Source organism: Alosa sapidissima, chromosome 20 (assembly GCF_018492685.1).
Source record: "Alosa sapidissima isolate fAloSap1 chromosome 20, fAloSap1.pri, whole genome shotgun sequence".
NCBI lineage: Eukaryota > Metazoa > Chordata > Actinopteri > Clupeiformes > Clupeidae > Alosa > Alosa sapidissima.
In genome coordinates, this window is record NC_055976.1 from 9,196,628 (window position 1) to 9,220,630 (window position 24,003).

The following is a 24,003-nucleotide window of genomic DNA, read 5'->3' on the forward strand; positions in this document are numbered from 1 at the left end:
ATTACCTTCCATTTTAAGTGCTTAGCCGGGAGTAAACAAACATTGTGGCCGAACTAAACCAAATAAACAAAACACAGTAAATGGGCTGAGATTCTAGCCAGCAGCGATAGTTCTACAGGAGCGGAGGCAGAGGGCCCAGCTAATGAATATGGAGATGCTTTGTGGCAGAGCGCACGGAGCCAGAGCAGGAGTGATGTGTGGGATGCAGAGACTGCATAGGAGAAGAGGCCTGTGAGGTTAAAGGGTAGGGGTGGGGGGGGGATGCAGAGACTGCATAGGAGAAGAGGCCTGTGAGGTTAAAGGGTAGGGGTGGGGGGGGGATGCAGAGACTGCATAGGAGAGGCCTGTGAGGTTAAAGGGTAGGGGTGGGGGGGGGATGCAGAGACTGCATAGGAGAAGAGGCCTGTGAGGTTAAAGGGTAGGGGTGGGGGGGGGGATGCAGAGACTGCATAGGAGAGGCCTGTGAGGTTAAAGGGTAGGGGTGGGGTGGGGATGCAGAGACTGCATAGGAGAAGAGGCCTGTGAGGTTAAAGGGTAGGGGTGGGGGGGGGATGCAGAGACTGCATAGGAGAAGAGGCCTGTGAGGTTAAAGGGTAGGGGTGGGGGGGGGGATGCAGAGACTGCATAGGAGAAGAGGCCTGTGAGGTTAAAGGGTAGGGGTGGGGGGGGGGATGCAGAGACTGCATAGGAGAAGAGGCCTGTGAGGTTAAAGGGTAGGGGTGGGTGGAGGGGGGATTCTCTGTACCTGTTCTATGTAGTGAACATGAGTCAGCAAGAGACTATCAGTAACATACATATAAACCTCAGTTGCATCACTAACGCAACTACATCTGTCTGTATTCATGAGAATGGGCATCTACAACACACTGACTGGAAGCTATTGAAGTGATAGAAAAGGGGTTAAATAATGGCATCTCAAACCGACTCAAAAGTAAATAATTCATTCAGATCCATCAAAAAGTATTCCAGTGTTTTGCTGAGAAGTCCTTTTTGGTTAGGAGGCAGTGTTTTGATCAAGTGTCACTGAGACGGGGCATCTCAAACTCAAACTGACAAACTGCGTTCATCAATTATTGCATAACACTTGTCATCATCCATCACTGTGTACAGGCTGAGTCTTGTTTGTTAGTTTGTTTGGGTGGCGGCAGTGGTGGTGGTGGTCAGATGTCACCGAGCTGTGTGGGTCTGGAGTCTTTCTAGCACCACTCAGGTGCAGTTTGTACCGCCACTGTCCTGGGAAAAGGTTCAAGGGAGGAGGGCCAGGGGTGGACGCTATGGTCGGGAGCGTCCAGGGTCGCTCTCACCTCCACGCCGAGTGACTCAGCAGAGAGCGAGCGACTTCCTGCTGAGCTGGCAAACGGGCAGGAGCCAAAGACGTGGCGACGGCACATTTACCGCCCGCCATAAATCAGAGCGCTGACGGCCACAGATGCTGTCGCCAAGCCAGGCCTGCAGAGACGAGATGAGACACAAGACCAGAATAAACAACAGGTAGGGCGCTTAACAGGATATACAGCCAACTCATGTTCTATCTCTCTTTCCCTCAAATGGAACACATAAATAAACACACACACCCTCGCACACACACACACATGAATAAAGGTTAATGACCATAACAGAGAGTGTGTGTGTGTGTGTGTGTGTGTGTGTGTGTGTGTGTGTGTGTGTGTGTGTGCGTGCGTGCATGCGTTAAAAGCCAGTAGTTGTTGTTCAAGTGCACCCCTGGGCAGCATTCTAGCAGCTTGGCAACACTATAATAAACATTAGAACATTATAAGAGAAATGGCGACATGGGGAACAATTTTTCTGTACACTTTTTACGAAGAACATGGCACTTCAGATGCACCCTCCACATGAACAATAAGTCTCGCTGTGTGAGTTTACACTTAGGGTTGAACACAAGGGTGAGAGGGCACAAGAAACAGTTGTCATATCTCAAACACCTCCACCAATTTAAAGTTGAGTCTCCATTAATATGCAAAAACACTTGAATATGTGACTTATCTATCTGGAGGTCAAGTGGACGTGACCGCTAATAGGCCCTGGTGCTTACACCCCGGTTTCTACGGTGTGAAGGGGATGAATCACCAACTCCCTTGGGATGGGACACCAGGGTAACTCCCAGCCGAAACCAGCACCCAATTTTACAGCTGGGTGGAAAGCGACAGTCACTGTACAGATCAAGTGTCTTGTCCGAGGGTACAGCTCACAATTTCAAGAGATTCAGACAAGTGACCTTTCAATTGCCAGCCACCACTGACCTCTGAACTATGTGTTCTTGCCAGGTCCACTTACAGTACTGAAAATGGAAGAAATTATTGTTATATCAATGGAAATATGAGTGCAGTAATGCAAAATGAGTAAAATGAATAAAAACGTAGCCTCATGGAGAAGAAAGATGGGGATGCAAAATGTCTAATGTAGCCTCCCATAATATTGCAGTTTGAAGATTGTTTTAAGGTAAAAACAATAAAATATTGTGATGGCGGTAGTGTGTGTGTGGGTGTGTGAGAAACAGATGAAATGCAGGCACACCCATCTGGCAGGCACAAATACTTCAGTCCTGTGAGACTGAGGTTCATTGGATAGCATATCTGATGAACCTTGGTGCTACAGAATCTCTTGGCTCTTCATTATTCTGCTCCCAACGCTGTCGGTGCGGCCAAGATACAATTAGCATCTGATTACTTTGATCTGAAAAAAGGGCTTTTAAATCCTCCCCCGTGTCCTGTATGCAGAGAACTCTGACTCATTTAATGTGTACTTGTGCACCATTCATGAACTGAGCCAGCATGTTTCATTCCTGCTTTAAATTTCTTAACTAATCCACAAACTGTGCTAATTGCTAAAGCGACATTAGAGCCAAAATAAAACAAGGTGAGTATTTACACTTTACATAGCCCACGGAGCTCTGAGATCAGAGAACTGACAACGCCTTAATTTTTAAAAGACCACAGCTCCCATAATGCGCTGCGGGAAGACGCATTGTGTTACGTAGCAAAACAGAAGCACGCTGTACAGACATGTTCAGGGAGAAGATTTCGACGGGTTGTAAGGCGTTTAATAACCTTATTGATGCATTGAACCCATACTAGACAATACTTGGCACCTATTGCATTAAGCTATAGCGTGTCGTCCATTTTTGAATTCCTCGTTCAGCTTTTAACGTGGAGGAAAAGGCGGCTACTGTGTTGGAGGTTAAATACTTCACGCTGTAGATATAAACGATGATCGTTGCCCCATACAGCTATCTTCTTGAAAGTCACCTTAAGATATGTAACAGGAACAGTCGCTGGCCGTTGTGTTGTGAAAACTGCACTTAATCTAACCTAGAAGTCTTTGGGTGATGAAGTCTATACAATTATTTTTTAGACTGTCCTATAGCGCCCCCGACCAGTGCAAGTGGGGCTATGCTGTAAAGGATGATGGAAGTTCCAAACTGTTTGTCGAATAAACCCCCTCCAGGACAAGAAAAGATATACAAAATATGTTGAAAAAGTGTTGTTTAGAATGTTTCGTGCGTCGTTGGCCATTGTGGATGGAAGAGAGTTCGCGACTGACTTGAATATGTCGTTTGGGCTTTCCTGGACCTATAAAAATAAACCTACGTACATGATCAGCATTGGAATAGCTAATTGGTGAACGAGAGAAAGCAACAGTGGCTCTTATTGATTAAGAGGGAAAGAACAGCGGAATTACAAACAAGTCAACAGACCTCAAACCAAGTGGTGGATCTGGACCCTCGTCTTCTTTTTCGTCATCATCAGAGGCGCAGATGAGAGTAGCCTACGGCAGACAAATGAGGACAACCTGATTATTTGCCACAGCTGTGTTGAGGTGAGACTTGTTTAAGCAGCAAATATAAATAAAAACGTATTTTTGCTATTCAAGCAAGCCTCTGTCTTGAAACGTGAGGCTAAATTAATTAAAGTAGGCTAGGCTATAGTATAGATCAATAAAAGAGTATGGAGTCGCATTGTGTGAATGATCATCCACACCATCGAAGCGAATTCGCCTGTCTCTGTGTTTTTGTTTTGACAAAAACACAGATTCCGCCTATTCCTTTAAACTCAATGGTATTCCTTTAAACTGAATTGTGTTAAAGGCACAAGAGAACGTGTTTGAAGTGTTCACTGTGATGATTTGGACCCAGTTTTAAAACCATGACGGCTTGTCCTTGCGCTTTTGCTTCCGGATTGGAGCATCCTCTTGGTGTGTCTCTTGGTGTGTCGAAGGGTGGATTTCACTTGCAGTTCTCTCCGTGTCACACAGCGTGCCGCTGCCTCACTCCTCCAAAGATGAGGAGTAGTAGTAGCCTATTGCTACGGCAGGAAACTCACTGATTTCCTCACACAATGGTTGGAATTGGAAACCACAGTATTCAATAGTGAAGTACGTTTAAATGTCAGACCCTCTTTTAATCTAAAACTAACTATTAAAGGCTGGCCATGTCAATAAGTACCGTTTAGCCTAGAGTAACCTGCAGACAGATGAAGTAGGCCTAGTGGCTTTCACTTGAACAATATGAGCATGTAAGCAGTTATGAGGTTACACCAGAAACCACATCCTCCGTGGCTCAGGTACAAAACTTACAATATATGTTTATGAATGAATCAATCAAACAATACCCATGAATAAACATTGGCATTATTAAAAGTATACATGTTTGATACCTTTATCAGATTGTGGCATTGTGACATTTGACGATCTGAGGCTCAACATAGCTGTAGCTATCTGGAGCATATGTATAGCCATATGTATAGCCTCCAGATATTGGTGACCTCTAGAAAGATTGCAGAGTGCCTGGAGTTTACAATTAATTAAAATTGAAGTGACCTTCCTGAAGGGCTATTTAAAAAGTCACTTTAGAAGTTATTGACAAATGTCATAGTTTAGATTGGAGGGGAGGGGGGTGCTGTTTAGTGCCATGATGATGTTTTTTGTTGCCTGTCAGGAGCACTGGATGGTGGGGGGAAGGATGACTCCATGGGCCCTGCACCCTCAATATTTTTATCCACTTGACATCATATGCGTGGATTGTTTCTACATTTGTTTAGGAAATTTCAGATATACACCAGAGAGATGTTACATTTCTTGTGTTATAGGAAGGGGATTTCCCACAGTAACCAATCAACAACTGAGCCTATTTAACATCAAAAACAAAATCACCAACAATGCAACCTTTGTGGGCAAAAACATCACCAACAGAGCAGCCTTCATTACCATCTTGCCATATTGCCATACATCCTGAAGGATTTGGTCAGGCTAGGAATACTACTTTCTTAAGATATTAATGCCCAAACATGGCTAACAAGATAAAGCATTTTTGAGAATGTCATTAAAAAAAATCCAACAGTGAAAAATGAAAATATTGGAATAGAACAAAACTATTTTTCAAGAGGTTAGTTTTGGGACCTACACATTATGTAGACGAAAAGTTACAAAAATATGAGACTGTGCTGCAACCATTATGCTGGACCCTATCTGATTTGACACAGAATGACCCTTACAAATGTAGTAGGTTACCTCCACCGAATTAGGCAGTGCAATTTTGGTCAACATAAAGAAATAAATTTAAATGTTGAAAGTAATTGTGGTGAATAATTACTTAATATTAATCTTAGACTGGCAAACTTCAGGAAAACTCAGGAATCAGGTTTATTCTGTTACAAGCAGAGAGGGTACAAAAAATGGTCTATTGTCTATGTAGCCTAGGCCATGGCACAGAGGCCATGGCCTCTGTTGGATCAACCTCTCTCTCTCTTCCTCAGTTCCCCATCTAGTTCTAATTCTTACAATGCAAGTTAGTCACTTTTGTATGGGTTAAACAAAGAAAGAAATTGGCGGCAAAACAATCCCACGTGGTTGGTTCTCCACTTGGCATCAGACACACCTACTCTCACCTACTTCACACCTACCCATTCTTATCTGAAGAGCATGGGGAGAGATATCTTATATATCAGAAATATCACTTATAGAATATTCCAAACATTCTCACAATCAAATCATTACAATCATTGTACTGAGACTATTACAATGATACCAAACATGAATATATTTACATTTCATGACAAATGGATACATTATAGCAAGGTAACATCCTTTGTCTTGTGGATCTGATAGCCCTTGGAACCAGTACATTAGCATTTCATTGGGGGAGGGGAGGGTGTCTTTGTTTAATGCCAAGAGGGGCCACATGGCTAACTGCAACTAGTCTTGAAATTAAATTATTATTCATTTTAACCCTAAAATTATTGCTATCAATGTATTTCAATGAATATGTTGAATATGTTGATCCCCTGGGGATCAATAAAGTATCTATCTATCTATCTAGTACTCAAATCAATTAATTGGAATACAGTTATAATGTCGATTTTATATTTAAATTGAATGCATTTCTGGACTGAAAAATGGATTTCAATGCACTTCTTATGAGTACATAAAAATTACATGAATTGCATTGTTCTTCAATAAACAGAAAATGTTGCTGCATATAGTGAATCATGAAATGATTCGATGGTTCAAATTATGGTTGATCTAGTTTTATTGAGGCTCAATATTACATTCTTTCATATGTCAAAAATGTGTACAGTGGCGCTCCTGGTGCCAATATTTTGGCATTGTTTTTTGTTTTTGAGTCTTGTTGGACTTGGACAAAGATATTTTGAATTTGGTAGTATGATATCGGCAGTGATTAACACAGATAATTGCTAATGTAGACAATTTGTAGTGGTACAAATATACCATAAGACAAAAAAATACACTGTAGGGATTTAAAAAAACAAAAAAAAGACTATATTCGGACATACAATTGAAAAGCATTGGTATTTTAACTCTGGAAGGGCTAGTGTACATTTATATGAACATAAATATATTCATATATGTCAATACATTTGTACATATTTTACTGGAATAATAAGGCAAAGTCATCCACGTGACTTAGCATTTAAATCAAGTAGTATTTTAATCACCTAAGCATCAACTTCACAAACTGTAAGTTAACCCTCATGTTATCCTTGGGGTCAATTTGACCCCAAGCAACGTTTAACATCATAAAATATATGGTTTTGTTGCTTCATGTTTCATGACTTTTCCTCAATTGAAGGGTACAACAGAGTTAGCATGACATTTGTACAATAATTTGTTTTCAATGTCCTGTACACATATGTTGTACATTGATGTTCCTTGGGGTCAGTTTGACCCCAGCTGTATGAAACATAGGATACCTGAATATTTGACACATTGTGGATATTATTATTTGAATAGTATGAGAACATATTGTTATTATCATTATTACATAAACAAGTACACATTACATATAAGTCATTTTGGCAGGACTGTATAAGTCAAAAGGGGAAGCAACAGCAAGCCTTTGGGCTACTGACACTGGATGGGCAATATTGCAAGCCAGGGTTCCAAGGTTCGTAAAGGGGTGTGGGGGGTGGGATTGTTTTGTAGGGCTATTGATGGTGGTTATTACACTCTTGTTAAGTACCTGTCACAAAAAAACTGGGTAACAATATTAGGGTTTATTTAGCTGGGGTCAAATTGACCCCAAGGATAAAGAGTGTCGGTAAGATTTGAGGATAACACAAGGGTTAATAAACATCATGATCGAAAGTCTACGTAACCATGAGTGCTGGTCCACACACTGGGTACAGAGGGCCGCAGCCCCAGACGCCACAGAGGAGAAGGCACAGCTCCAGACTAATCGCGGCAGTGCACAGTTGCTGTCCATGGTTCTGAAATGAGCTAAACTGATACAGCGTGCAAATTCACCGTTGTGTTTACACTTTTCATGAAACTTTTTCATTTTATATATTTTCAACAAGCAGTGTGCATTTTTAACACGTCTTGCAGTTTAATAGGAAAACACAATGTGTCGCTGTTTATCAAGTTTAGAAGAGTTCTATATGCCCCTCCTTAGGTATAGCCTGACACAAGCAGCTTGATCTAACAGGGCATCGGGAATTGATTTCAATGCGCATAATCTTACTCTATGCGTGGATCAATCTCATTTTAGCAATTGGACGGGCATTGTAGTTGGTTTTACTGGTCAGTGGGATATCTGAAAGATGAGACCTCTGTGGACTGTGAAGGCTCCGTCAGTGTGGGCAGGCTTTGTCCTCTTCGTCTGCCTTATCCTCCATGGTTGTAAAGGCGATGTTCGATATTCCATTCCGGAGGAAATGCAACGCGGCTCCGTAGTCGGGAAGATTACACAAGATTTGGGAATTGACACAAAATCGCTTTCTGCTCGTAAACCGAGACTGGATTTCGAAGGTAGTAAACGCTATTGTGAGCTTAACTCGCAGACTGGAGAGCTGACTGTGAACGAAAGAATGGACCGAGAGGTGCTGTGTGACCGGAGACCGTCGTGTGCGGTATATTTTGATGTCTTTCTTGAAAACCCACTAGAATTTCACCGCATAACAGTGGACATACAGGATATTAATGACAACTCCCCAAAGTTCAGGAACGATGTGATTAATTTGGAAATAAGGGAGTCGGTCGTCAAAGGAGCACGCTTTTCTATTGACGAAGCACATGACGCAGACGCAGGGGTGAATTCTGTGCAGGGCTACACTCTCTCGAACAATGAACATTTCTCACTCGCTGTTCATAGCAGCACAGATAGAGGCAAGTACAGTGAAATTGTCCTTGAGAATGAGCTCGATCGGGAAAAACAGGACCATCTTTCTTTAACTCTATCCGCTTATGATGGAGGGTCTCCCAAGAGGAGTGGATCTGTGATTATAAATGTAAAAGTGCTCGATGCGAATGACAACGTCCCTGTGTTTACGCAGCCTGTGTATGAGGTGAGTCTCCCGGAAAACTCCCCTTTAGATACGCCTGTCGTTCAAGTTAGCGCCAGCGATGCAGACGAAGGAGCAAACGGAGAAGTAACTTATGAATTTAGCTATCTTTCAGTCAATGCTGAAAATCTATTCAGCATAGACCCGACAACAGGGGTTATTATAGTGAAAGGCACAATAGATTTCGAAGAGTCATCTTCATTTGAGCTCCGTGTGAAAGCTAAAGATGGTGCAGGCCAGGCTGCGTCATGTGAAGTTGTTGTAGAAGTTAAAGATCTGAACGACAATCCTCCACTAATTGTTATGAAATCATTACTTTCCCCGGTACCTGAGAATATACCTTCGGGCACGGAAATTGGCATAATTTATGTGCAAGATAAAGACTCTAGAGCCAATGGCAAGATTAAGTGCTCCATTGACCAACATGCACCCCTACAGTTAGTTCCATCTGTCAAAAATCATTTTTCTCTAGTGACAACAACTGAGTTGGATCGTGAAGCTCAGCCAGAATATAATATTACTCTAACTGCAACAGATGATGGCTCTCCTCCACTCTTCTCGTCCAAAACTTTTTCGTTATCATTAGGCGATGTAAATGATAACTCCCCTGTATTCGAGAAACAATATTACCATGCCAGCATACTCGAAAACAACAAACCCGGTTCATCCTTGTGTTCTGTGCTGGCTAAAGACCCGGACTGGAGACAAAATGGCACCGTGTTTTATTCTCTGGTACCTGGCGAGGTCAATGACCACTCAGTCTCTTCTTTTATCTCTATCAATGGTGACACTGGTGTTATTCATGCAGTAAGACCATTCGACTACGAGCAGTTTAAGAGCTTTAAAGTTACTGTCGTAGCAAGAGACAACGGGTCACCTCCACTTAGTAGCAACGTCACCGTGAACATCTTCATTACGGACGACAATGACAACTCTCCACAAATACTATACCCAACCCTCGAAAGAAACTCTCTCATGACTGAACTGGTACCGAAAGCTGCCCAAGCAGGCTCGCTGGTGTCTAAAGTAATAGCGGTCGACGCTGACTCTGGGCAAAATGCGTGGCTGTCATACAGCATTGTCAAATCGACTGACCCTGGACTGTTTGTTATTGGTGAGCACAGCGGCGAGATTAGGACGCAGAGGGACATCTCTGTCACTGATGGCATGAAACAAAACCTTGTCGTGTCTGTGAGAGACAATGGACAACCACCTCGTTCTGCTACATGTGCTGTTTATTTAGTCATATCAGATAACTTGGCCGAAGTTCCAGAGTTTAAAGACATGTCTTTAGAGGGAAATGACACCAAACTCACTTTTTACTTGATTATAGCTTTAGTGTCAGTGACCACCTTCTTCCTCACCTTCATCATCATCGCTCTGGCATTGAGATTCTGTAACAGAAGAAAACCCAGGCTGTTATTTGACGGGCCTGTAGCCATTCCAAGTGCCTATCTTCCTCCAAATTACGCAGACGTGGACGGCACCGGAACTCTGCGCAGCTGTTACAGTTATGACGCTTATCTCACCACGGGATCTCGCACCAGTGACTTTAAATTTGTCAACTCTTACAATGAAGGAACACTACCTGCTGACTTGACATTGAACGAGTCTCCACCTGCCTTTAACCACCACAATACACCTGGAAATGAAGCTGAACTTTCTTCTCCGGTAAGCTAAATAAATAATTATTTTCTTATCACATGTGCGTTTACTTTCTTGTGCCATATTTTGTTGCATTTAGATATAGCTTTTATGACAAGAAACTGGTCGTGAAAGTGGTAGTGTTGGGCACTCCTTTTTATTGTGTGTGGGCACATAAAGAATTTCATTTTGTGCGTGCTTGTATCACTTTTGTAGTGGCGTTTGTTCACATCGTTCAGCCCTTGATTGAATTGTCTGAAACATATTCAGGTTGGAAAACGTACATTTATGTTGGGGAATGGTTTGTTATTCTGCTGCTTCCAATATTGCAGCAATATTGCAAAAAATCTAAACTCAACCTTTATAGGTCATATATTGTTCATTTTTACCGACTCTGTGTGTCGCTGTTGACCAGCACAACCATTAGAGTGGCATGTGCTCTCTACATACGTATGTTTCCTTTCATAGCTGATCGGTGCAGTGCTGGCTTCGTCTTAAGAATGCAATACCTCTTGAAATTGTGACTTATTGTGTGCCTCGTTTAGTAATACTTTTGCCACACTGGAGACCAGGCTTTGTTTTTGGAAGAGCATGGGACGCAGAAGATATTCTGTTATGGAGTTCATGTTACGTTGCTTTGTCTTCCTTGTCATGGCGCACTGTGGTTATGGAGACGTAAGCTATTCTATTCCGGAGGAGATGAAACGCGGATCTGTGATTGGGAACATTGCGAAGGATCTAGGACTCGACACAAATAAGCTGCATCTTCGGAAGGCTCGCATTGATACTGAAAGTAAGCATAAACGTTATTGTGATATTAATTTGAAGACTGGGGAGTTGGTTGTTGCCGAAAGAATGGACAGAGAGGGTCTTTGTGGAAAGAAAGCATCTTGCCTTTTAAGTCAAGAACTGGTGTTAGAAAATCCTTTGGAATTACACCGAGTCAATATCCATGTACAAGATGTTAATGATAACATTCCTCGGTTCGAAGATGATTCTATTAAAATGGAGATAAGGGAATCAGCTATTAAAGGTGCCACCTTCCTACTGGACGAAGCCCACGATGCGGATATTGGCCAGAACGCAGTTCAGACTTACACTTTACAAAACAATGACTATTTTGCTTTAAATGTACATGCAAACAATTTAGGAGGAAAATATGGCGAGTTGGTTTTAGATAAAGAGCTGGACCGAGAGCAGCAGCAGGAGGTGACGCTGATTCTTACCGCCATTGATGGTGGGACTCCACCGAAATCGGGTACTGTGGCCATACACATCACAGTGCTGGATGCTAATGATAACGCTCCGGTGTTCAGTCAAGACGTGTACACAGTTAATCTGTCCGAAAACTCACCCATAGATACTGTTGTAGTGTCAGTGAGCGCTTCTGATGTAGACGAGGGGGCAAATGGAGAAATAACATATGCATTCGGTCACATGTCTGCTGAAGATAGAACGTTATTTGGTTTGGATAAAAAGACAGGACAGATTAGGGTGATTGGATCCTTAGATTACGAGGAGAGCTCCACTCATGAGTTGCGAATTCAGGCTAAAGATGGGCCGGGGCTGACAACATACTGTACAGTAAAAATCGAAGTGACTGATGTGAATGATAATGCCCCTGTAATATATTTGAAATCCCTGAATACTCCCATCCCTGAAAGCGCTGAAATAGGAACAGAGGTGGGCATAATTAATGTACAAGACAGAGATTCAGAGAACAACCGCATAGTCCGCTGCTCGCTCCAGCAAGCGGTTCCATTTAAACTTGTACCGTCAATACAGAATTACTACTCCATAGTTACCACCGCCAGTCTGGACCGTGAATTCATGTCTGAGTACAATGTCACCATACATGCCACTGACGAGGGCTCCCCTCCCCTGGCATCTGTCAAACAAATACAGATCACCGTCGCTGACGTTAACGACAACCCCCCTGCGTTTGAGGAACAGTTTTATAGGGCCCATGTAGCTGAAAATAACAAACCAGGTTTATCCATCTGTACAGTAAAAGCAATAGATCCGGACTGGCGACAGAACGGAACTGTCACTTATTCACTTGTGGCGAATGATATCAATGGTCCCGCAGTAGCAACATATTTATCTATCAATGGAGATACAGGCGTCATTCATTCTGTAAGATCGTTTGATTATGAACAGTTCAAGAGTTTAAAAGTGAACGTGGTGGCGAGAGATAATGGATCACCCCCTCTTAGCAGCAATGTGACTGTGAATGTATTTATAATAGATGAGAATGACAACCATCCACAAATATTATATCCATCTCCAGAGGGAAATTCACTTATGACTGAGATGGTGCCAAGAGCTACACAAGGAGGCTCGCTGGTCTCCAAAGTGATTGCTGTTGATTCAGACTCTGGCCAAAACGCGTGGCTTTCTTACCACATTGTTAAATCCTCGGATCTTAAACTGTTTACAATTGGACTTCATAGTGGAGAGATCAGGACGCAGAGGGACATTTCAGATTCTGATGGCTTGAAACAAAACCTCGTTGTGTCAGTGAAAGACAACGGACAACCCTCTCTGTCGGCGACATGCATTGTGTATTTACTAATTTCTGATAACTTGGCTGAAGTTCCTGAACTTAAAGACGTATCTTATGAGGACAACTCAAAACTCACTTGGTATTTGATTGTCGCATTAGTGTCGGTCTCTACTTTCTTCTTGACTTTCATCATCATTACTTTGTCCGTGAGGTGTTGTCGTCGAAGAAAGCCCAGACTGTTACTGGATGGAGCTGTGGCGATTCCCAGCGCTTATCTGCCTCCGAATTACGCAGACGTAGATGGAACTATGACGCTCCGCAGTGGCTATAATTATGACGCATACCTCACCACAGGATCGCGCACCAGTGACTTTAAATTCGTCAGTTCTTACAATGATGGGACACTACTTGCAGATCGGACGTTGAGAAAAAATTCACTTGGAGACGAGCTGTTTGGGCCATGTGAAGAAACAGAAAGTCCACAGGTAATGCTTACTTTTAATTATTTTGTACGGTTACACATAACCAAAAACGAGTCAATCAGTTATTTGGCTAATGGTATACTTACAAATGTCAGCGGCAGATATGACACTATTTTGACTCAAGACAGATTGCATGTTTATTAACTAATCTAAAAAGAAAACACTTTCTGAACACACGCTCTCATGATGATTCGTGTAAACAACTCCATGCTGTGTTGTTTTTCGTCTGACATTGTATTTGGAGTTTTTTTGGAAATGTAATGTTGACTAGAAACTCACAGTGTCGCTGTTCACCTACAGGGGAAATGGTGAACTCTCCACCCACTTGCATTATATTATCTCGTTGTAGGCTACATTTCATTGTTTGTACTGCCAAGACGTCTACCTTTCCTTGCTTTTGCTGGTGTTCTGGCTGCTCGAAATATATGGATATACAAATGTCAGTTGGAGTATTCACTTTTTGACGCCGTATTGGAGCTTGCTTTTCAAACTGCGTGTTTATTTGGTTGTCGAGGGTTGTGACTATGGAAATACTGCGGCTTGTTCTCTTTATCTTCATGGCGCACGATGTGTCTGGAGACTTGAGCTATTCCATTCCGGAGGAAACGAAAAGGGGGTCGGTTATTGGAAATCTTGTCAAGGATCTTGGACTTGATATCAAAAGTCTAACTGCTCGCAAGGCGCGTATAGACAATGAAGGTAACCGCAAACGTTATTGTGACATTAATCTCAGAAATGGGGAATTGATAGTGGCCGACCGAATCGACAGAGAGGAGTTATGCACTGACAGGAGTTCATGTATGCTTGCTGTAGATATAATGCTAGAGAGCCCTTTGGAGCTACATCGCATAAACATTCTTATTCAGGATGTAAACGATAATGCACCAGTTTTTCCAAAGGACATTTTTAAATTAGAAATAAGCGAGAATGCTGTTAAAGGCGCACTGTTTCGCGTGGATGAGGCTCACGATGCAGACATAGGACACAATGCTGTTCAGAGCTACTCCCTAGAGAAGAATGACTATTTTGTTCTGGCTGTTCGAACTAAAAGTGATGGTATAAAATACAGTGAATTGGTCCTAGATAAAGAACTGGATCGTGAACAGCAGCAGGAGGTAAAACTGACCCTTACTGCCATCGATGGTGGGAGTCCACCGAAAACCGGCACCGTAGCTATTCATGTAACTGTACTGGATGCGAATGACAATGCCCCAGTGTTCAGTCAGGAGCTATATACTGCAGCCTTACCGGAGAATACTCCCGTAGGTACCGCCGTGGTAACGGTCAGTGCTGTAGATGCAGACACGGGAGCAAATGGGGAAGTTACTTATGAATTTATCCGCATATCGGAAAAAGCCAGAAAAGCATTCTCTTTAAACGAGAAGACAGGAGAAATCATGGTCATTGGACCAATAGATTACGAGGAGGAGTCTAAATATGAGATACGTATTCAGGCAAAGGACGGGTATGGTCTAACATCTGATTGTAAAGTTACTATAGAAATCACAGATATGAATGATAATGCTCCTGTGATATTTCTAAAGTCTCTCAATAACCCTGTACCCGAGAATGCGTCACCGGGCACTGAGGTGGGAATTATAAATGTGCAAGACAGTGATGCTGATAACAATAGACTAGTCCGTTGTGCAATTCAACACAACGTCCCTTTCAAACTTGTACCATCCGTAAAAAACTACTTTTCTTTAGTGACAACAGGCGAGCTTGACCGCGAATTAATAAACGATTATAATATTACTATAACCGCTACTGATGAAGGATCTCCACCTCTCTCCTCTTCCAAAACGATACATTTATCTATTGCGGATGTAAACGACAATCCACCTGTATTTCTGCAGAAGTCCTACAGTGCCCATATAACCGAAAATAACAAACAGGGCGCCTCCGTATGTTCAGTGGCTGCAAGTGATCCTGACTGGAGACAGAATGGAACTGTAATATATTCTCTTTTACCTAGTGAAGTGAATGGCCTGCCGATGTCATCTTTGCTGTCAATTAACGGAGACACTGGCGTAATTCAAGCAGTGCGGTCTTTTGATTATGAGCTGTTCAAAAGCTTTCAAGTTAATGTATTGGCCAGGGATAATGGTTCACCACCCCTCAGTAGTAACGTGACTGTTAGTATATCTATCATGGATCTGAATGACAACCCTCCCCAGATACTATACCCAGCTCCCGAAGATAACTCTTTTATGACTGAATTGGTGCCAAGAGCTGCGCATGCTGGCTCTCTGGTATCCAAAGTTATCTCCGTCGATGCAGACTCAGGACAGAACGCATGGCTTTCCTATAATATCGTTAAGTCAACAGACCCTGGACTTTTCACAATCGGTGTCCACAGTGGCGAGATTAGGACGCAGAGAGACATTTCAGAATCGGATGCCATAAAACAGAACCTTATTGTCGCAGTGAAAGATAACGGACAACCTTTTCTCAGTGTTACGTGCACAATGTATTTACTCATTTCAGACAACTTAGCTGAAATTCCTGAACTAAAGGATATGTTTCACGAGGATAATGGTTCCAAGCTCACCACGTATTTGATCATTGCACTGGTGTCTGTGTGCACGTTTTTCTTTACATTTATTATTATCACCCTGGCTGTAAAGTTTTGTCACCGGAGAAAGCCCAGGTTGCTATTCGACGGAGCAGTCGCCATTCCCAGTGCGTATCTGCCTCCAAATTACGCAGATGTGGATGGTACTATGACGCTGCGCAGTGCTTATAATTATGACGCGTACCTCACCACTGGGTCACGCACCAGCGATTTCAAATTTGTCAGATCTTACAATGATGGGACTCTACTTGCTGACCAGACTCTGACAAAGTCGTCTACTGCTGATGAGCCGTTTGGACCATGTGAGGAACCTGAAGCTCTCCAACAGGTAATACAGATTCCATGGTTGGTAGTTGCGTTTTAAGTCATGCAAATGGGCAAACAGTTGTGCTTATGATCATAACAGCCTTTCCCATGTTATGGATACAGACGGTGTTTTGATATTCTATGTGGTGTTCAAATGTATGCTTATGACAGCCTGTGCGTATTTTGTTTCCAGTGTCATCAGCGGCCTAGGCATTTCCCCTATCTGGCATTCAATTTTAAACACATTAGCTTAGTCTAATTGCAGTGTTCAGGTAAAAACTCACAGTGTCGCTGTTCATCTATGGTGAAGTGGGTAAAACCCCCACCCACATTCACATTGTCCTGAAGCACTGTTTTACACCGCCATTAAGACAGCAAAGTCGCATTTTTACTGATTTAAATTACACGGCTTCACGGAATACAAGGAGTGAGCGATATAGGATATATCTCATTTGCTTGGAGACGAGAACAAACTTTCATTTTGATTTCATCATGACATGCCAGCGGACTGTTGTTTATACATACATTTGGCTTGGACTTTGTATTTTCATTGTTCAGAGGGCGTATGGGGACGTAAGCTATTCCATTCCAGAGGAACTGAAACGTGGGACAGTGATTGGAAATGTTGCCAGGGATGTTGGTCTTGATTTGAAAAGGTTGGCCGCTCGCAAGGCTCGAATCGACACCGAAGGTAATAGCAGACGTTATGTGGATATCAATCTAAAAACTGGGGAGTTGACTGTGGCTGAGCGAATGGACAGAGAAGAGATGTGTTCTGAGAAGCTCTCTTGCGTGCTTAACGTTGAGCTAATGTTGGAGAATCCGTTAGAACTGCATCGCATTTTAGTTGAAATACAGGACATCAATGATAATTCTCCTATATTTCCAAATGCATTGATTAAGCTTGAAATCAGTGAAAATGCAGCTAAAGGGGCAACATTTCGTGTTGACGACGCTCACGATGCGGATATGGGACTGAATTCCGTTCAAAACTACGTCTTGGAGAAGAATGAGCATTTTGTCCTGGCTGTTCGTACAAATGACGATGGTGGGAAATACAGTGAATTGGTTTTAGACAAAGAGCTGGATCGTGAACAAGAAGACAAAATTGCTTTAGTTCTGACAGCGATTGATGGCGGTAATCCATCGACATCAGGTTCGGTAACCATACATATCACTGTGTTAGACGCTAACGATAATGCCCCAGTGTTTAGTCAGGGGTTATACAAAGCCCCGCTACCCGAAAATTCTCCGCTGGGTACAGTGGTGATTAAAGTCAGCGCTACTGATGCAGATGCGGGAATAAATGGTGAGGTGACATATGAATTCAGTCGTATCTCTGAAAAGGCCAGGAAATTGTTTTCTTTGAATCAGAAAAGTGGTGAGATAGTGGTAATAGGGCCGGTAGATTATGAAGAGGAGTCCAAATATGACATTCGTGTTCAAGGAAAAGATGGAACTGGGCTCACATCTGATACAAAAGTATCAATAGAAATTGTGGATGTAAATGACAATGCTCCTGTTATTTTTCTCAAATCTTTGAATAACCCAGTGCCAGAGAACGCGCCGCCGGGTACGGAGGTAGGCATCATAAACGTCCAAGACAGAGATTCAGAGAGTAACCGTCAGATCCACTGCTCCATCCAACAAAATGTCCCATTTAAACTTGTGCCATCAATTAAAAATTACTTCTCGCTGTTGACTACAGGCGAGCTAGACCGTGAATTAATAACTGATTATAATATCTCAATAACAGCTACTGATGAGGGGTCTCCACCTCTCTCCTCCTCCAAAACAGTACAGTTGTCTGTCGCTGACATGAATGATAACCCACCTGTGTTTGATAAGCAAGTTTATATTGCCCATGTTACAGAAAATAACAGTCAAGGTTCCTCAGTCTCCTCTGTAACAGCGAGAGATCCTGACTGGAGACAAAACGGTACTGTGTTTTATTCACTCTTGCCCGGTGAGGTGAATGGCTTCCCGGTGTCATCCTTACTCTCTGTTAACGGAGACACTGGTGTTATTCATGCAGTGAGATCTTTTGACTACGAGCAGTATAAGGACTTTAAAGTCCAAGTACTTGCTAGAGATAACGGGTCTCCTCCACTCAGCACTAACGTGACTATGAGTATCTATGTAGTGGATGTGAACGACAATTCTCCGCAGATACTATATCCATCTCCTGATGGAAGCTCTTTAATGACCGAGCTGGTGCCTAGAGCGGCGCAGGCGGGGTCCCTCGTGTCCAAAGTTATTGCCGTGGACGCAGACTCTGGACAGAATGCCTGGCTGTCATACAATATCGTCAAGGCCACTGACCCTGGACTTTTCAGTATAGGTGTCCACAGTGGAGAGATTAGGACGCAAAGAGATGTTTTGGAGTCGGATGTTATGAAACAGAACCTGATTGTTTCAGTGAAAGATAACGGACAGCCTTCTCTTTCGGCCACTTGTACAATGTATTTACTGATTTCGGATAACTTGGCTGAAGTTCCTGATCTGAGAGATATGTCAAGCGACGAGAACGCTTCTAAGCTCACGTCATATTTAATCATCGCTTTGGTGTCCGTTTCAACTTTCTTTTTAACTTTCATCATCATCACTTTGACTATAAAACTTTGTAATCGGAGAAGTCCCAGGCTGTTGTTTGACGGAGCCGTTGCCATTCCAAGTGCTTACCTCCCTCCAAATTACGCAGACGTGGATGCCACAGGGACACTTCGCAGCTCGTATAACTACGACGCATATCTCACCACCGGATCGAGAACCAGTGACTTTAAATTCGTACGATCTTACAATGATGGAACGCTCCTCGCAGACGACACACTGAAAAAAAGTTCATCTGCTGCTGAAGAGCTTTTCGGGCTGGTCGATGATGGCAAAAGTCTTCCACAGGTAACTTAACTTTTATATTGATAGTCCTGCTGCTACTGTTGATATTTTCAATAGGCATGACTTGGCATTCGTTTTCTTTCTTGTTTGTTGTAAAACAAGGGTCCGAAACAAAATTACATACTTAAAACCATGGAGTGGTGTCTGTGATGTACATTTTCGTGTACATTTTCTTCCGTTGGCTGTATTGGAAATCTGTCTCACCGAATGTGTAAAAAACATGTTGTCATGTAGTATCAAATAGGAACTCGTAGCGTCGCTGTTTACCGACGAGGAAATCGGTGTCTCCTCACAAGGCTGAGCTATGGTGGGCAGTGTTAATCGCGATCACTACGACAAATGTTAAACATATACTTTGTCTGCAATATTTGGTCTGCGCAGTGAGTTGGATGGTCTTTTCTGAACCTCATAGTGACTTACCATTTGGATTACAAACTGTTGTGACCGTATACTCTGAAGATGGACAGTAAATGGGATTTTATGGCACGGATGTGGATTCCACTTTGTCTCTTTGTTGTCATGGCGCACTGCGTTTTGGGGGACGTGAGTTATTCTATTCAAGAGGAATTGAAACGAGGCTCCGTGGTTGCCAATATAGCCAAGGATCTTGGATTGGAATGGAAGAGATTTTCCTCCCGTAAAGCTAGAATTGATACAGAAAATAGTGCTACACGATATTTTGATGTTAACCTCAGGACTGGTGAATTGATCATTGCTGAGCGGATAGACCGCGAAGAGCTGTGTTCTCAAAAGCCTTCGTGTGCTATGAATGTCGAACTGATGTTGGAGAATCCGCTAGAATTGCATCGCATTGTACTTAATATTCAAGATGTTAATGACAATTCGCCTGTGTTCCCTCAGAAAACCATTAAGCTAGAAATAGGTGAGCATGCAGTTAAAGGTGCGGTCTTTCGTGTAGACGAGGCTCACGATGCTGATATAGGTCAAAACTCGGTCCAGAGCTATAGTTTAGAAAGGAATAGTCATTTTGTATTAACAGTCAAGACTAATAGCGATGGAATAAGGTATGGTGAACTGGTATTAGATAAAGAGCTAGACCGTGAGCAGGAGAGTGAGGTGACATTAGTTCTCACTGCCATGGATGGTGGAAATCCTCCGAAATCAGGTACCGTAGCCATACACATCAATGTGCTGGATTCTAATGATAACGCCCCAGTCTTTACGCAGGGGCTCTATAAAGCCAGTTTACCAGAAAATTCTCCTCTAGATACTGTCGCGGTTTCAGTACATGCCACCGATGCAGATGAGGGTCTGAATGGAGAAATAACTTATGAGTTTGGTCCCATATCTGACAAGGCCAGAAAAACATTCTCATTGGATTCAAAATCTGGGGAAATTAAGGTGATAGGAACGATAGATTACGAAGAAGAGACAACGTATGATATGCGTGTAAAGGCAAAGGACGTGTTTGGATTAACGTCAGACACAAAAGTTTTAATTGATATTACTGACATCAATGACAATGCTCCCATAATATCACTCAAGTCTTTGAATACTCCTGTCCCAGAGAATGTAGCACCCGGTACCGAGGTCGGCATAATAAATGTCCAGGACAGAGACTCTGGTGGTAATCGTAAAATCCGATGCTTCATCCAGCAAAGCATTCCTTTCAAACTAGTACCATCAATTAAAAATTACTTTTCGTTGGTGACGACCGCTGAATTAGACCGTGAAAGTGTATCTGATTATAACATTACTATAACTGCTACTGATGAAGGTGCTCCTCCCTTGTCCGCATCCAAAACCCTGCATATATCAGTAGCTGATGTGAATGATAACCCACCTGCTTTTGCGGAGCCATTCTACAGAGCCCATGTGATTGAAAACAACAAGCAGGGCTCTTTTCTGTGTTCGGTAACGGCAAATGACCCAGACTGGAGACAAAATGGCACGGTGCTGTACTCACTTTTACCCGGGGAAGTTAATGGTCTCCCGGTGTCTTCTTTATTATCCATTAACGGGGACACAGGAGTTATTCATGCTGTGAAGTCTTTCGATTATGAGCAGGTCAAAAGCTTCAAAGCGCACGTTTTAGCCCGAGATAACGGATCGCCTCCACTCACTAGCAATGTAACTGTACGTGTCTCTATAACAGACGTGAATGACAACCCTCCGCAGATATTATACCCAGCTCAAGAAGGCACCTCGTTCATGACAGAGTTGCTTCCCCGGGCTGCTCACGCTGGATCCCTGGTGTCCAAAGTTATCGCAGTGGATGCAGATTCTGGACAGAATGCGTGGCTGTCTTATAGCATCGTCAAATCGACGGACCCAGGACTTTTCTCAATCGGGGTCCACAGCGGAGAGATTAAGACGCTGAGAGATATTTCTGATTCTGATAGCCTGAAACACAATTTAATTGTGTCTGTAAAGGACAATGGACAGCCATCACTGTCTGTCACATGCACTCTGAATTTATTTATCTCAGACAATCTTGCTGAAGTTCCAGAACTGAAAGATATGTCTTTTGATGAAGGTGGTTCCAATTTAACCACATATCTAATCATTGCGCTAGTGTCCGTGTCCACCATCTTCCTCACCTTCATCATTATCACCTTCGCTGTGAAAATGTGTCGTCGGAGAAAGCCCACACTATTATTTGACGGAGCCGTGGCTATTCCAAGTGCGTATCTCCCTCCAAATTACGCAGAAGTGGACGGAATGGGAACACTGCGTAGCGCTTATAACTATGACGCGTACCTCACCACGGGGTCTCGCACCAGTGACTTTAAGTTCGTCAGGTCCTACAATGATGGAACACTGCTAGCTGGGCAAACACTGCCAAAATCATCTACGGCTGATGAGCCGTTTGGACCTTTTGATGAAAATGAAGGCTCGCCTCAGGTAAAGCCCCATTTTATAAATACATTTTATTTTAAGTGAAGGATGATATGAAACAGTTGGCTAAAATTTATATTGTATTTTTATTTTTTTCAAGAAAACTTGTTTTATAGTTTTCACATATAAAACAATCATATTGTTTCTGTGAATGATAGCTGACAGATACTGTGTGTACCATGCAACAAATATCCAAAACATGTTTGATCATTGCGCTCGTGTCCACGCCTCACCTATCCACTTTCATCATCACCCTGGCAGTACATTTCCATGGCAATTTTTTTCTATTCCAAACTTGTTGTGTCATTGGTTAATGGCATGTGCCCTGCAAAAATATGTCCAATGTGTTTCTAGATTAATCTGGAACTCAATCGTTTTTAGATGAGATATTTGGGCTTTGATTCAATATCAAGACTCAATATTTTGATTTCTAAATGTTTTAAATTGCAGTTTCTTCAAAATACAGACAGTGTCGCTGTTGACCATGTAAGTTGAAATGAGACTTTAAATCAAATACCTTACTCCTCCCTACTTCTTTCCGGATGTTTGACGCTGCACGCTGAGAAACAATGTTGCGATGTATGATGTGCTTTTGGTGTTTTCCTCGGATTTAGTGGCTGTTCAAGTTCGCCCGTGTTTTTTTATATTATTCACCCATCGTTCATTTATTGGACCACTTAACATCTCAAATCAAGATGTCGAACAAAGGATTACCGGCGGCCGGTCTGCTGTTCATCCTTTCCCAATGCATCATGGTGCATAGTGTTAACGGAGATGTGAGCTATTCTGTGTTGGAGGAAATGCAACGAGGATATGTTATAGGTAATATTGGCAAAGATCTCGGATTTAATGTGAAAGAATTATCTGCGAGGAGGGCTCGAATTGACGCTGAAGGTAATCGTAAACGTTTCTGCAACATTAATCTTGGTACGGGGGATTTGACAGTGGCTGAAATAATGGACAGAGAAGCCCTTTGTCGAGAAAAGCTCGCATGTATTTTGAAATTTGAGCTGGTGCTAGAAAATCCCTTGGAACTTCATAAAATTACTCTTGACCTACAGGATATCAACGATAATTCACCAGTCTTCCCTAAAGATACTATTAAATTAGAGATAAGAGAATCTGCAGATAAAGGAGCGCGTTTTCGCATGAGCGGGGCACGCGATGCAGACATAGGACAGAACACGGTGCAGAACTATATACTAGACAGAAATGCAAATTTCATCTTGGCTGTGTCGTCAAACAGAGACGGTAGAAAGAATCTTGAATTAGTTTTGGACAAAGAGCTAGACCGTGAGCAACAGCAAGAGGTCACTTTAATTCTCACTGCCATTGATGGAGGCATTCCACCGAGATCAGGCAGTGTGCAGATACACGTCACTGTACTGGATGCAAATGACAATGCTCCAGTGTTTACCGAGGAGGTGTACCGAGCTACTTTGCCTGAGAACTCACCAATAGGCACATTAGTAATAAAAGTTAGTGCATCTGATTTAGATGAAGGAATAAATGGAGATGTGACGTATGAATTTAGCCAAATTTCATCATTAGCAGAACAGGCATTTGTACTGGATTCTAAAACCGGTGAAATTAAAGTAAATGGACCAATAGATTTTGAAGAAGAATCTACATATGAGATACAGGTGGAAGGAAAAGATGGAGTTGGTTTGTCATCAGACACAAAAGTCATTATTGAGCTTACAGATGTGAACGATAATGTCCCAGAAATATTTCTGAAATCACTGAATGGCCACATTCCCGAGAACGCGCCGCCTGGCACAGAAATCGGCATCATTAATGTGCAAGATAGAGATTCTGAGAGTAACGGAGAAGTCCGCTGCATCATTGGCTCAAATTTGCCATTTAAACTTGTTCCATCTATTAAAAAATATTATTCCCTTGTGACCACTAGTGAATTGG

General features: G+C 42.6%; 2 protein-coding genes and 1 long non-coding RNA gene across 7 annotated transcripts in view; 2 read left to right on the forward strand and 1 right to left on the reverse strand.

The window, feature by feature from the left end:
• The first annotated feature begins 8,082 nt into the window (after positions 1 to 8,082).
• pcdh2g28 (protocadherin 2 gamma 28) overlaps positions 8,083 to 24,003 on the forward strand; it is a 197,058-nt gene continuing 181,137 nt past the window's right edge. Inside the window, exon 1 of one of the 3 annotated variants that reach the window (XM_042073680.1) lies at positions 8,083 to 10,487. In XM_042073680.1, coding sequence (XP_041929614.1) covers positions 8,190 to 10,487 — 2,298 coding nt within the window. In that variant the 5' untranslated portion in view covers positions 8,083 to 8,189. Of the gene's footprint in view, positions 10,488 to 13,749; positions 16,352 to 19,402; positions 22,090 to 24,003 lie in introns of those variants that run through there. The other 2 variants (XM_042073701.1, XM_042073682.1) reach the window with 2 other exon arrangements.
• On the reverse strand, positions 10,034 to 13,241 carry LOC121693927. The gene is made up of 2 exons (XR_006025619.1): positions 13,103 to 13,241; positions 10,034 to 10,210 (listed from the first exon to the last, which is right to left on the reverse strand). It is a non-coding gene; the product is annotated as an uncharacterized LOC121693927 (long non-coding RNA).
• LOC121693914 (protocadherin gamma-A2-like) overlaps positions 10,994 to 24,003 on the forward strand; it is a 32,705-nt gene continuing 19,695 nt past the window's right edge. For 2 of the 3 annotated variants that reach the window (XM_042073775.1, XM_042073776.1), the window contains exon 1: positions 10,994 to 13,451. In XM_042073775.1, coding sequence (XP_041929709.1) covers positions 11,052 to 13,451 — 2,400 coding nt within the window. In that variant the 5' untranslated portion in view covers positions 10,994 to 11,051. Of the gene's footprint in view, positions 13,452 to 19,030; positions 19,226 to 24,003 lie in introns of those variants that run through there. The other variant, XM_042073774.1, reaches the window with a different exon arrangement.